This window comes from Enhydra lutris, unplaced genomic scaffold, assembly GCF_002288905.1.
Source record: "Enhydra lutris kenyoni isolate GAN:26980312 unplaced genomic scaffold, ASM228890v2 scaffoldscaffold15, whole genome shotgun sequence".
Classification (NCBI taxonomy): Eukaryota; Metazoa; Chordata; class Mammalia; order Carnivora; family Mustelidae; genus Enhydra; species Enhydra lutris.
The window spans coordinates 27,380,332-27,396,186 of record NW_019154099.1 but is presented as its reverse complement, the minus strand read 5'-3'; the positions used below and the strand labels follow the sequence as shown (position 1 = coordinate 27,396,186).

Sequence of the window (15,855 nt, the reverse complement as noted above, 5' to 3'; positions counted from 1 at the left end):
TCTTTGTTTACAGAAACAAAACAAAACTTTAAAGAGGTCTGTGTTCTGCTTTTTGTTTATTTTTGATAAACTTTTAAAAGATAACCTGTGTTTCAAACACAGATAATCAGAACAGTACTTTCCGTTTATCAACAAATGCACATTAGCGTACATAGTCCTAACTAACTAACAGGTAATCAGTTAAGCAGACTTCATAAACTTTACAATTGTAAATTTACCATTAAAACAAAATGGACCAATAGACCAGAATCCAGCTTATGTCCACGCCCTCAGTCCAGTAAGTTTCATGAAACTGAACCTGGTCTTTCAGGAGAACTCTATTAGGAAAATCACTAAGCATAATCTTACTATCTAATACTTGAATAGGACTTCTCAAAAGACTTGTTGTTAAGCAGAAAACATTTACTATGAGATTACTGTCCACGTAATCAGTGAAACAGTGTATGTGGATAGTGGAGAGTGTATATCCTCAATGAGTTATTAATAAACACCTGACACTGGGAAATAATAAAACTTTATACCATCTAGGCAAACTATTCTATTTTTTAACTTGTATTTGAAAGAAAACCATACTCACAGAAAAATTCAAAAAAACTATTAAAACTCTCAATTGTACTGAGATAATAGGATTCACCTATTATTAATATTTTGTTCCCATGTGCTTTATAATTCTTTCTTTTTTTTTAAAGAGTTTATTTATTTATTTGACAGACAGAGATCACAAGTAGGCAGACAGGCAGGCAGAGAGAAGGAGGAAGCAGGCTCCCTGCTGAGCAGAGAGCCCTGATGCGGGGCTCGATCCCAGGAACCTGGGATCATGACCTGAGCTGAAGGAAGAGGCTTTAACCCACTGAGCCACCCAGGCACCCCTTTATTATTATTTCTATCTGCGTAGTATTTTCTGAAGCATTTGAGCAGAAGTTGTATAAATCTGTACGCTTTACGTGCTAATACGTACCCATACCTATTTCAGGGGGGCAGTTAACTAAAAACAAGGATATTCTCTTATACATAACCACAGAATATTTATCAGCTCACTAAATCCTTCCTTGTCACCCTACTCTTATTTAATCTGACACCGAAATTCTAATTTTGTAATTTGACCCAATCATGTCCCTTATAGCATTTTTATAGCATTACTGAGTCCAAATTAGTATCACATATTATATTTAGTTGTCATTTCTCTTTAGTCTCCTTGATCTTCAGCTCTTCCTTGGACTTTAAGAAATGTATAAAGTTGACATTTGGGGAAACACAGTCTAAATAGAGCATTCATCATGTTGCATGTTTGCATCTGATGTTTCCTCGTGATTTGGCTAGGGCCATGTATTCTAAGCCCGCGTACCACCTACACGAGATTGTGTTTTTCTCAAGGTATACATTCAGGGGCACACAATATCCATCTTCCCCTCATTTTGTGATGTTAGTTTGATAGCTCCTTCTGTATATTTTTATTGAGCACTTGCAAGTTTCCAGGCAATGTTCAAGGAACTAGTAACACACAAAACCGTATAGTATGTTATCTGCCCTTAAGTTTATTATAGCCAGACTTTAATCAATGTCTCTAGGATAGTGAAGCTTTAAGTGCTCGCATAGTGAAAGCAACTTGGGGGACAAGTATTTGAATCCTATGATACGTAGTTGTGACAACACTTAAGTTCTAGTAATACAATAGATGGGATCCAAACCCTGTCTCCGTGAGTATAAGCTGATTATTCATGATTAAAACATTGTGTCAGAGGGCTAATTTCTTAACATTAAGTATAGAATGGCCTGTTCCCTATTGCACAGATAAACAGTAGACAGTTGATGATGATGATTTTTTTTTTTAAATCTGTTTTGCTTGGTTGTGGTCATGGAGATATGGTTTTAAGAATAAGAAGTTCTTAAAAAAAAAAAAAGAATAAGAAGTTCTTAAATAGGTATTAGTTCATAGAACCATGGGGTCCACATTTTTACCCCAACTGGGGAAGATTCTTGAGTTACAGAATAAAATATCTTTAGTACCCAGTAAAGTGGGATTATCTTAATCTTGGGTATTAAATTCCTCTCTGCCCACAGAGAGCATCGACATCATCATTGAGCCTAAAATGCAGGCAAAGGGCTTCTTTAAGATACTGACAACAAGAATATCATTTCTCAGAGGAACTGAGATATTTTAAGCTGGTCTAGCCATTTGGGAAAAGTATTTTGCCTAGGGCTGGAGTTAACTAACTCCATGCCAGCTGAGGGTAACCACAACTATCTGCAGATCTTCAAATGCCTTCCCTGAACATTCTTCAGTCCAGCTTTCCTTACTGGTTGTCTCTTTTGTGTCCCAATTAGAAAGTGTGTTGTGATTAGACAAGCTTGCCCAGTGATGATCCTTTCTAGCCACATAATACCTACAGTCCAGTTCCACCTGCTTCAAACTCTACAGTTGTCAAAGTTCAGGTCTCTCCTTGATTCTGGTGCTTACGTAAAGTCTGATATGAATTCCCTTCACATGGAGTTGCACTTTTATTATCTTTGGCGAAAGCTTAGTTACATTTCAACATGTATATTATAGCTTTAGATGATCTTCTAAAAATATGTTTTAAACTAGACCGTATTCTATCCTTTACTTTCCCCTTTAAAGGAAACTGAAAAACTTATAATAGCAGTTTTTGATTATACTTTTTTGTCTTCACTGTTAACTAGAAGAAATTTACTTTGTACTAGCTTTTGGTAAACGTGATATTACCTGCTCTGATTTCCAGTAAGCTGAGCCATATTGTTCCATTAGGTAGCCCATTACCTACTACTTGAACTGGTATATTTGGTTTATACAGACAGAATGCACTTGTTGCAGGACTCTTGTGTACACAAATCCTTGCCCTCTTTCTAGAAGAGCACCAGGTGCTTATGTGGAAAGAAGTCAAAAGAGATCTGGGGTCTTGCCCCCTCTCACTTTGGCCCAACTCTATGGGCCGCAGGTTCTGCAGCTACAACCTGAGTTACAGAAAATTCAAACCCTGTTGCAACTTTTTTAGTTTTTACTTTTTAATTATCTTTGAACCCAACCTTGAATATAACTTCTGGAAATCACTTGGACAGTTATTAGCTGCATTTCATGAGAAGAAATGATATTTACTCAGAATCCTCTTATAAAAGAGCCTGTAGTGAACATCAATCTCTCTTAAAATATTTCTCATGTTAAATGTAGACTTTGTGTCTCTGCTTCTTTGCTTTAGCAGTTGCAGAATGTTCTTACTCTAAATATAAAATTATAAAAAAAAGCAAGAAACAATATTTTCTTTAATTAGCTTCTTCCTTTGGGGGTTTAAGAAAAGGGGTTATGACTTGACAAAGATCCTTCCCATCTGTTCCTGTTTGTTTGCTTTTATTTTGACTTCCTCTGGTTGTCTTATCAAATATCACATGAATCATTAACATTTGTTTTCATCACTTGTTTTGGTTTCTCTTACTTCACATGATTAAGACATTATGTTGAGAGAGGCTCAGGGCTAGTATTAAACTAATATTCTTTAAGTAAATATTAAACTTTGTGGATATATGATCTTATATGTTTGCCCTGGGTTATGTTAATATTTTCCTGAGCTCAATAGTAGTGAGATATGTGCACATACAACTGTTTTGTGAAAGCAGCAAATTTTGTTAGATACAGGTGTCTGGATATAAGTTTTGAACAAATAGATGCCTTTTTTAATAAAGCTACTTCCTAACAGGAAATGTAATTTATTAAGCCCTTTGTGCAAAAGACATGTCGGAGACCCTGGTAGATGTTTCCAAGGGAGTTCTATTCAAAACTAGAATATATATCTATTTGCATATTGTGTGATACCTTTCACTAACATATTCCCTTTTTAATGATTTCACATAGTTTTCATACAATGAAAGAATTGGATTTCTGGTGTCACCCAACAAAACAATTTGAAGTTGTTCCAATTTGTATGCGGTCTTCTAATATAAAAATCTTATTATAGAATGTGATTGTTATTGAACAAATTTCATTAGTTTTAAAAATGATCAAGCTCTTCAATACTCTAGTTTTAAAGTATATATAGAATGAAAGCTAAATCCTATATCTATTTGTATTAGTTATTACCAATAATTCCATAAGACCTGCAAAAACATTGCATCAGAAAATATTGCATCAAAACAGTAAAATTAATACATGAACACAAAACAAACCAAATTGGAAATTTTGTGACAGATTTTCTATTGCTTCCTCTTTAGCCACAGCAAATAATATACTATATGCCTAATATACAATATACTTAAAGGTCAAATCTGAGGGCTTCAACTTTATTTATTTATATTTTTTTAAAGGGAGAGAGAGAGAGAGACAGGGAAGGACGGAAGGAAAGGGAGAGAGACTCCTAAGCAGATTCCATTCCCAGAGCAGAGAGCCCAGTGATCTGAGCTGAAATCAAGAATCAGACGCTTAACTGACTGGCCACCATTGGCTTCAACTTTAATACTAAAATCTGAGATCCATTTTTACAAAAATGGATTATCTATATACATTTTATTATCTATCTATCTATCTATATATCATTATCTATAATATATTATATATAATATATAATATATATAATATATAATTATATATAATATACTATATATAATATAGAATTATATATATATTTATAAATATTATATAACATAATTATATTATATATATAAATATATATATCATTATCTATAAATCTTAATCTGCATAGTTAACAGTAAATAGCATATAAAAATTTATACCTCCAATAAGCTATTCCATGATCTGGATACTTTCTTATACACCAAGTTATAGCTGTAAGCATCAGATCACAATGAACTTTGGAACTATTAGGAATTTGTAATTTAAATAGTTTCATTCACTCCCTACTCCCAAATGCTTTTAATTAGAACAAACTTTTTAATTAAGTACTCCCATGCATAGTGTAGCTTAATGATTTTTCTGTCATGTCAACCTCCCATACAAAAGCAAATAATCATAGTGTTAAAGGAAGATATTTTCTCTAAAACCAAGCCATCAGAATTCTAGTTCTCATTTCAATTTATCCCGCTGAAATTCTGCATGCTAAAAGAAAGATCCTGTCTTGGGGAAGACAGCGAGAAAGAGATCCACAGGGCAGGCAGGTTGGTGGTGCTGAGAGCCAAGATCTTACCTCTACAAGTCAGAGCCCTTGCATTTCCTCCCCTGAGAGGCCAGTTACTTATTAAGGGAAAGAAACATAATGGAATGGATGTGGACTTTGGATTCACACGAATATCAAATCCCTGCAACTTTTTTTGCTAGGTCTGTGAAAATGTGTAAGATACTTAAGTTCGTCAAGCTTAATAGCTTTCTTTAAAAAGGGACTAAGAAGGGGCCTTTGGGTGGCTTAGTTGGTTAAGTGTCTACATTTGGCTCAGGTCATGATCTTGGGGTCCTGGGATCAAGTTCTAGGATCGAGTCTCTTGTGGCTCCCTGTTCAGCTGGTAGACTGCCTCTCCCTCTGCCTCTGCATACCCCACCCCATCACTCATGTGCTCTCTCTCTCTCAAATAAATAAATAAAATATGTAAGAAAAAATAAAAGGCACTAAGAAGACCTGTTTTGTTGAGTTGATGGGAAGTTTAGGCTTAAAATCTATAAAGTGACTTGAACACAAATGCTGAGCAAATACTAGCTATACTTAATAAAAATCATTGCCTTTATTGCTAATTTCCTGGATCTTAAAGAAGAGCTCTCATCCATTTGAGATAGCAAGGAATAACTGTTTGGTAAACCTGGCCCAGCATCAGAAAGAAATAGACAATTTTCTGTGGTCAACATGTGCAGAAATAAATACAGTATGAAAAATAGTGGATAGGTGTGAGATTATCTAGTTAGAAGGTAAGTTTAATGCACAAAGGGCAGCCCTTAAAACGAAATATATAAATAAGTCCTCTGAGTTTTCAGATGCAAACAGCATACCTCTGAATAACGAAGTCTTAGTGCATGGAAGCACTCCAGGGATTGTAATGACCTTCATTGTGTAGCTCATTTTTGTAGAGCCTTCTCAATGACCCCATGGCTTTGCTTGCTGTTGGAAGACTCAAGGAAGGGGAGTATTGAAACCATTATTATATGACATAAAAACATAGCTCAGCTTGAATTATGGGCCCATATATCTTTGCTAACACCCTTGCCATTCAACTTTCACTCAGGTGGTTTGTTACCAGAAGCCTGAGATAGACCCACAGTCCCATAATTCAGAGGCCTGTTGTTAGCTTTCTAGGTGCATACATATGAGGCTATTTGCTCTGGATTGAAGGACCAATTTAACTTCTCTGGAGCAATATAAAATTAGTTAAATTTTTTTTTGCCTTACAGACTTTGTGTCATCTGTAAGTATGTTTCAATAAAGATGACAAAATTATAGTGTAGAAATGATTTGAAAATTAGGCTTTGTAGTCAAAAAGAGAGAGAGTTACTCTCCAAAGTCTGTCTCTGCCTGGTATATATCTGCTTCCAGTTAGTTCTAAGGCAGATAGTCTCTGATGCCTAAGTATTATTTAATCATGGAAATGCCTTAACTGTAGCAGGTGGGATCTAGTTTATGGCTGGCATCTTTAATACTTGCTGCATTTGTCCATCTGTTAGGAACACTAGTCAAAAATGCAAGGATTCATTTATTAAAAGTGGAATTGTGGTGGATCAGATACTGAGCACATAAATATAATGTATATAATTTTTATAAATGTATTTTGTATATGATCTATGGTAAGATGCTTACAAAAGAATTATTATTGCTATATTTTTAAATGAATATAGTTTTATTTTTAAATGTAGTTTCAGGGGCGCCTGGGTGGCTCAGTTGGTTAAACTTCCCACTTGATTTTGGCTCAGGTCAAGATATCATGTGGTAAGATTGAGTCCTGTATAGGGCTCCATGCCGGCTGTGGAACCTGCTTAAGATTCTCTCTCACCCTCTCCCTTTGTCCTACCCCACCCCTGCAAAAAAATTTTAAAAAATTAAATTTAGCTTCCGATAGACTTTAAAATTTCTAGCATGCTAAAGATAATTATTTTTGTTATGTAAGCACATTAATTCATTTCTCCAAAAGTTTAATATTTGAGACTGCATTAAACTTTTAAGGCAAGCATCATGCTAAATACTGTCATTCTAATTCTGATGGGAAAAGAGATATGGCTGCTTTCTCCATGGTTCCCAGCCATATAGTAGGCTCCCCAGAGGTAACTTCAAAGTGAGACAAGTGCTATGGAGTTAACTATCAGGACGCTTGTATTGGAGAATAAATAGGAGCTCTCTATCTAGACAAGTTCCACAGAAGGGAGCAGAAAAGTAAGCAGGGAAGGGGGAGGTACTTATCTTCTAGATTTCTAAGATCAAGAACAGGCCTTATACTCCAACATGGTACAGAGCTTGGTGTATCCTGGAATGCAAAGGAGAGCCACGATCATGGAATAGGGGAGAGTACTAATAGATAAGATTAGAGAGGAAAATACTATATCAAATTAGGTAGTATCTGGTAGGCCTTGGTGAAGAATTTGGCTAGTGAATCTCATCTTAAAACAAGTATTTACACTTAATGAATTATTTTTGTATACCCACTCTTTGCTACAAAAATCTTTTTTCCTCGTAAGCTGCAGACATCACAGAAGATTTGAAAGCTACTTTTCAAGATTTTTTTTCTCCTTTAATATGTGAAGATTTTTTTTTAAAAAAACCTCAGTGAGCCCTGAAATATTAATATCAAGCAAATACTTTTCCATAGATATTGTGAAGGACTTTGAATTTGGGGAAAGTTAAGAGTGTCTCTTGCCTCACTGTGTAATGCTAGGAAACATTTGCCTTTTTTTTTTTTTTTAAAGTAAGAATGGAAGTGATACTCTCAACATAATCGACAGCATAGCAGAAATAATGAGACAGTTGAAAGGAGGAAGAAGTAGGGATAAAGTAATTAAAGGGCTAAGAATTAAAAAGTTTGGTAAAAAATATAGTACTCTACTTCTTTGGTTGCTTCTGAATCCTTTATTACTAGATTTTTATAAAATTTATGTTGTCTTATGTAGTAAAAATCATTAGGATCAAAGTTAACTCTAAAAAGGTTCAATTTCTAGCCACATGGTACTAAAAGTATGAATGGCTGAAATTTTAGCTTATTTTTATAAATACCAACTTTATTAGTTTATTTTACAAAGTGAAAAATCAAAACTCCTGCTAAGCAGAACCTAGAAAGTGATATCTATATATCTATATCTTCATTGCTAATGTAAACGAGATCATAGTTTTGTCCCATGGGTGAGTATAATCAAGCCAACCAAACAGAAGAAATCAGACGATGTTCCATACAAAAAGAAATAACATGTTACTTCATAACATGTTAATATGGTAACATATCCTTTCTTAGAAAGAAATTTTATCATAACGTTATGGCTTTGATATGGGTATTTGATTAATACTTGATTTAAGAAATTATTATCTTCATTGAATATTACCATGGCTACTTCTGAGCTGTAGTAATATTATTAAGTAAATTATCATTACAGGCCAGGAAGTAAAACGTTTTTATACAATGTATGTAGGGTGATTATCCAGCATAGTTTTGTATGCTTTTAAGTCATTGTTCAAAATTAGACTTGAGTTAGATTAATAATATATTTTCATTGCTGAATCTCAGATTATATCATACATTCACATGTGTATGCCACTACAGGGAACAGATAGTCATTGTCATTATTTGATGTTTCATGTATTAAAAATAATGATGATACATGATTACGGAACTGGGAAGCTAAGGATATATAGAGACTTCCAAGTAAATGTTACTATTAAAGCTGAACTGGATGAATTTTACAAAGGCAACCAATACTTGATACACCTTATTAGAAGTTACGCAGTATAAGACCAATCTCATGAACATTCATTTTCACGTTGTTGAAGGCAAATGGTGGATTTTGGATGTTAACAGTATAATAAGTTAAATATATATTTTATTTGTTTGTTTGTTTCAATATATACTTTGTGTAAATCTCACAACCTGAACTATTCATTCATTCAACGCATATTTATTGAACATGTACTAGATTCTTGGGATAGATCAATGAACAAAACAGAGTTCTGTGACATCTTAGAGGTAATATTCCAACTATACAATTTAGGCCAAAATCAAACATAATAGGAATGTAAAATTTGGGCATGCCAAAATTTCTATGAAGTAAAAAATGGTTTAACATTGGTCTTAAGTTCCTTACTAATAACTATGTCTACTACACATTATGTGAAAGCATTTAATTAGCTTAATGTTGAAGGTGAGATCTGCACATATTTGGATTATATTTTTCTATTTTCTTGGACTTACTGTAGATTTTTTCTGTTTCCTTATATTTTAACTCTATCGATCAGCTGTGAGTCATTTTGCAAATATTTATATGGCAATATTCATTTTTAAAAATGCCTGGAAATTTTTCCTTTTCTGATTACCTTCTGCTATATATCTTATAACTTGGAATTTAGATATATTTTATACAAATATATCCAAAGTTTAGTCCATGCCACAAAGTTGGCAGCTTAAAGGGTGCTACATTTGAGAAATGAGCTTACATTTTGTTTTGTTTTTCCCCTGGATTTCTAATTTCCCATTTCTTATTTCTGCTTCATTCAAATGGGACTATTGAATGTGTCCAATATTTGATTTGCTTTTCTTTTTCACATAACCGTGGGTTTCTCTGTTGGTTAAAGTTGAGTAATATATTTCCATCTTAAAATTTAACTGTTTGGTTAATTTCACTTCAAGGAGGAAAGACTATATAGTTCATTGATAGTGAGGAAATAACCTAGGAAGCTTTCATATAAGTAGCAACAAATGTGCACAATAGTTACATTACATGGTATATTTAACAACACTGCTAAGGAGTAAGATGGGAGCTCAGTCTTTCGCAATGGAGATACACCTGAGTGCATTCAGAGAAAATTTGGTTCTGCAAGCTTGGAGGAAGTAATTGTCATTCAACAGATTTCAACTAGCTTTGCATATCAGTAACACCCACACATGCATACTCTTATCTGTTTTCTGAGTGCTCTTGAACTGATATTAAAATAGCAAATATATATTTATGAGAACTAGAAATTCTATATTATTTTTGATCACATAAACTCAATATAATTATGAAATTAACTTTGAGAATATGTGAAAAATGTTACTTCCTAAACAAGTGAAGATAGAAGAAACTCCACAAATTTTGTATCATCAGCCTACTTAGTTTTTATGTTCACATTTGTCCCCCAATGTCATGAAATTAATTATTTTTATTGTTCATTTTTAGATGGAAGACTGTATTTGAAAACTACTGTCATGTACTGAATTTTTCCTGTTGAAGAAATCCATGTTATAGTAAAGAACTTTGCAGACATTCGTCATTGGAAAGTTTGGAAAAAAATAAAGTCCTTTTAAGGGAACTTCCTCAATTTTGTGTATTAATGTTCTTTAAAAGTTTAAGTATTCTACAAAAAAAAAAAAAACAGTTTCCTCCATTGATTTTCACCTGTGGTTCATACCAGAGACCTGAGAATGTTTGTAAATGTACAGGTATCCAACTTCTTACAGTTAAAAACTGCAACTTTGCTGCTGGACACTTGTATACCGAGTTAAAGGCAGGTCTGAATAAGGCCTCGCTTTGGGGTTGTGTTTTTTTTTTTGTTTGTTTTGTTTTGTTTTTTTAATGGAATGAACCATTTTCCTCCTCTGAAAATTCTGTATCTGAGCACATCAAGAGACTCTTGTACCAGTGGTCACCCAGACTTACAGAATTATGTCCTCCAGAAACCAGCAAGAAAACTTGGAAATGAACTTGTAGGGGGCATAGAGGATTCCTAAAAAAACAAAAAAACAAAAACAAAAACAAAAACAACAAAAAAAAACAAAAAAATAAATAAAACAAAAAAAAAACAAAAAAAAATCAGTAAATCAAAGAGTAATATTCTATTACATTCGATTTTAAACTAATTGTGGGTTTTCTCCTGAAGATTTTTTTCACATACTTCCAAAAGACCAACAAATGGATGTTGACAACAACCCAGTGAAATACCATTTTGCATATCTGAAAAGAAGCATTGAGTATAAGCCAAAAGGTTTCACTGAAGGTCTTTTTTCTTAAAAAAAAAATGTAACATGTTTTCATTCCAAACTGGTAGTGGCATAGAGAATTTAAAATAATAATGATGCTTCTTATTCAAACTGTTGGTCACATGTACAGTATATAAACATAAAACATACAAGGAAGGTATTATGTATGCAGTAGTATACTAGAGTTTAGGAAAATGAGAATTTTAGAAAATATGTTTTGTCACCCTGTTAGTCAGAAAGACACCTTTCTGGTTTTAACGCATGCAGGCATGTAAATATTCGTCTGGAGTCACAGTATTAATGAATGAGATCTTAAGCATCTGGTGACATCAGAACTCTGTGTCAGCCACTTTTATTTGTATATTGAACCCTAGTTAGTGCCCCAAACTGCACTATTGAGAATGGATTGTGGCTGAACAGTGAATCAAAACACCAGAAATATTTTTATATGTTAATGTCATATTATGTTAATGTTGCTGAAAAACAGAACCTAACAAACCCTTGATGTATCAGTCCAATACCATGTAGCACTGAGTGATAAAGTTAAAATGTGTTGTGCTTCCCCACCCCCGGTCAGAGGGAAGGGTGCCTATGTGTTATTTTCACTGTCTTTTTGAAAGTTACAGTATGTATTTTCACTTTTGTGCAGATAACTGGAAGTAAAGCTGCAACAGTGCTTATTACACACTGAAGTTACCTTCTCTTTGTTTTCCCTAATCTGGAGTTACACCTTTAAAGACTGATATTATGTATCAGTACAGTCGCTGTGCATTTTATGATTTTGCTGTCATCTTAAAATTTTATGATCATAGCATTATTTATTACCATAAATAGCAAAATCTGAAATGTCCAAGAAAACTAGCTTAAAAATGTTTAAAGATAGTTCTGATTCGGTGTTAATTATTTGGTTAAGAGAAGAAATTAACATTACAGATACTCTGGCACTAAGCTTCTGTAGTTTTTAGGTCTTTCTTGCAATACTGGAACATATTTCTTTTGTGTAGTTTGCTATTAACCCACTAAGTCCATTTTTTTACTACAATGAAAAAGTTATATATACAGTTCCTATTTTAGCTTGCTTGAAAGGGAGCAATATTTTTATTTAAAATACTGTTAGTAAATGCTCTGTAGAAACTTGGTTTTCGAGGCATCGTTCTTCCATACCATCTTTTGTTGTTTGAGCACAAGAGATTCTATTCCTTGTTGTATGTATTTCTTGTTTGTCCCTGTACGCAGTCTTTAAAGGATTACAACACTTAAAATTGGAGGGACTTGTGGCAAGCTTTTGAATCATACATTTTTTAAAAGATTTTTTAAAAAGCCTACAACTTACCTAAGTAGTAGAATCAGCCATTGCTCTGCTCCTTGCATAGAGTCACCTGTTAACTAGGTTAAATAGTTTTAAAATGCATACTTTCGAGACCCTTGAGAATGCTTTAGTGTTTGGTTTGATATAAAAGGAATTTTAGCAAGGATTAAAGAAAGAAGCTATCAGCTCTATGTTAAGAGAATCTTACTAACATGTTGTAAATATTACAATTCATGAAATGTTATTTTAAGTCTGTAACTTAAGTTGTTTCTCCTTTTTTAGTTATACAGGTTGGTTTGGAATTTGTTTTCATTTTGGGTTGGTTTTTTTTTTTTTTTGGTATAAACAAGTAAAATTGTGCCCATTTTATGGTTTCCATGCTTTTGTAATCCTACAAATATTAACGTCTAGTTGTTCTATATTATAACCACATTTGCGCTCTATGCAAGCCCTTGGAACAGAACATACTCATCTTCATGTAGGACCTATGAAAATTGTCTATTTTTATCTATATATTTAAAGTTTTCTAAAAATGAGAAAAGGTTATTACGAATTTTGTTGTACAAAATCTGTACAAAAATCTGTTTTTACATCATAATGCAAGAATTGGAAATTTTTCTATGGTAGCCTAGTTCTTTGAGCCTGGTTTCAATGTGAGAACCACGTTTACTGTTATTGTATTTAATTTTCTTTTTTCTTTTCAACAATCTCCTAATAAAACTGTCTGAAATCTCCCTGTGACTTTATTTACAGTTCGTCTTTATTAAATTTTGTGAAATGCATAGCATTGAAGGAATATTTACTTTCTAATGGGAGGCATCTAAAAACAACATAAGTCAGCTCTTTGAAATGCGAGGGGAACAATGCTCAATGATTTTATTTAACATGCAACTGCTTCTATCTCTAATATGAATTACTGTGCTGAAAAACATCATAAAAGCACACTCTGTAGTTATTGTTTAACAAGCAGATTTTCCATATTTTGTTTCTTGCCAGCTAAGCAAACTGCCCACATATACATGATTTATTTATGTACATTTCTCAGTTTATGAAGCTGTTATTTGTACCCTTTTCCTTTATATTCTTATATTCCCATGATTCTTATTTCACAAAGCTTTGTGCTGAATAATGTAAAGTAGACATGTTGATGGAACAAAATATATTATTCCATATCTATAAGAGTGTAGATTTGTAACTCTTAGTGTTTTGCTTTCATTCTCTATCATTCGAAAAAATGCCTTTCGAAACTTTGATATTCCAATATCTCTTTATAATATATACACGTTTTAATCAATCCAAAATGCTGCATCTGAAGAAATATTGGGTTACTATCTCTGTGAATATTCTAAACATTCCCAAGAGAATGGAAAATGGATTTTCTTTCTGTCAAAAGAAATTATTCCATGAATTAACAAAATATGATTTTTCCCTAATAAAAACTTAAAATGTTTATGTGACCATTACAAACACATTTTTGTCTTCTGTCTTCATATGTTTATGTCAGTAAGACTTGTACTAAAACATCGTACAGTCTTTGATGTTAGTGGAATTTGGTAATGATTTGAGATTTTACCCCCCCCATGTGTTCTCATCGGAACTAGCAAATTTACAATATGAACAAAAGCTATTTATGACCACATGAGAGTAAATTACAAATGAAAGTTATATGGATTGCATTTTTACAATATGGGAAGTAGAGATGTTAATAGAATTAAAACATTATTGTAAATGGCATTGTAAAAAATACCACTTTTCTTCATGTGTAGGCTTGGTGCTAACATTTATCTTTAATATGTACAACTGGTATATAAAAGCTGAACTGATCCTCATTTATTCATTTAAACAGATTCATTAATAAAGCCTCTATTCTGCACAAAGCACTGTGCTAGATGTTGTAATGACTCAAGTGGAAAACTTAGCTGTTGTCCCAGAGGAGATGATAATTTTGTTGGAATAGGAAATTTTACTTTCAGCAAGAAAAGATTCATTGAGCATCTTTTAACGTGTAGGGGCCATGGAGCTGGTTTCAACAAGACACCGACTTGGACAACTTCCCAAGAAGTGGTATAAATGACCCATTTTGTACACTCATCTTCTAGAGGATAGTACGGTATGTTTGTGAGTTAAACGATTGGGTAGGAATTGGGGAAATGGATGGATACAGCTTCTTCTAAGTAAAACACTATACCAGCTGTTGTTTTCATGTTATCTTTCATCTATTTCAGAGCATTTGTCTTACCAATGCTCACCAACTTTTTTTTTAAGGTAAGTAGCCTATTTAATCACACACACACACACACACACACACACACACACACACACATTATCATCAACCACAAATTCCTACTATGTTGGGACTTTTGAGTATAGTTGTAATATTCAATTTTTATGGCCCAATATCTATAGCTCTATGGTAAAATGGACTCAATTGATTCAAATACAGAGCATAAATGCCTAAAGGCCAAAAGAGTTCATTGGGTAATGAATGACTTTTGTAGTGGGAGCAGCATCAATTGTATTTATAGGTGAACGAGCTGGAGATTTTGAGTTGAAACTTTGGATCAGTTGGGGCTTCTTCGGTTGGCGTAACAAAAACTGATTCCTGCAAATGGTTAAAGAGCAGAAGGAACTGGTCCCAAAGATGGAGAGGGTACACTTGGAATCTCAAGCCCGGATTGCAGCCAGCCCCTAGAGACCAGCTCCCTCTTACTTTCACACCTCTGCTGCTCTCAGTGTTTCCTCTCACTGTGGACATATTTGTTTCTCTTGTTCACCTCTTGACTCCTCCATTATTCAGAAGCATAAGACCCAGGCCACAGAAGTGAGGCAGTAGTCATTGTCTCTTCCTTGTCCTGACTCAGATTACCTGAAGATTTTGATTGCCTCATGTCAGAGCACATGCAAGCAAGGTACCCGGGCAGTCCATTAGATGCATCTAGGGAATTTTAGGTATACTGTGTCCGATTAAATTTAAATCTCTGGGGGTTGGTGCTAAGGCCTATGTTCCTCAGGTGATTCTTATGAATAGCTAAGGTTGGAGACCGCTGTCTGGGAGACTGGCAAATACCATATCGTAGAAGATGACTTAGCAAGACTTTTTCCAGGGCAGGAGCATGGTTGGGGATGGGTGGGGGATGGGTGGGGGGCATTACAAGCTACGCACACACTGTAAGAGCCAACCAATAGTTCTACAAAATCACTAAATACGGCAAAATCTGTAAAATATTTAATATATATTTTTAAAAAGTAGTTTTAGCATTGTGAACTTAATTCTGAATATGAATTTGCAATCCCAATAAGGTACAATAGAAGACATCTTATTTTTTTTTTTCTAAATAAAATTATTGAATAATCTGACAACAGAGCTGCACAGGGAGGTACAAATTCTATTTCAATAATTACTGAGGCTTTCTCCATCTAAATGTCCTTAGTCCAAACATTCTCCTCAGTCT

The 15,855-nt window shown here is 33.8% G+C and overlaps 1 protein-coding gene across 1 annotated transcript in view; it reads left to right on the top strand.

Annotated features, from left to right (window-relative positions):
- The window catches only part of LOC111147074 (dachshund family transcription factor 1), a 422,181-nt gene extending 411,693 nt beyond the window's left edge, over positions 1-10,488 (top strand). The window contains exon 11 of the mRNA XM_022502954.1: positions 10,295-10,488. Within this exon, the coding sequence (XP_022358662.1) occupies positions 10,295-10,332 (38 nt within the window). The 3' untranslated portion in view covers positions 10,333-10,488. The remainder of the gene's footprint in view (positions 1-10,294) is intronic.
- The last annotated feature ends 5,367 nt before the right edge of the window (positions 10,489-15,855 follow it).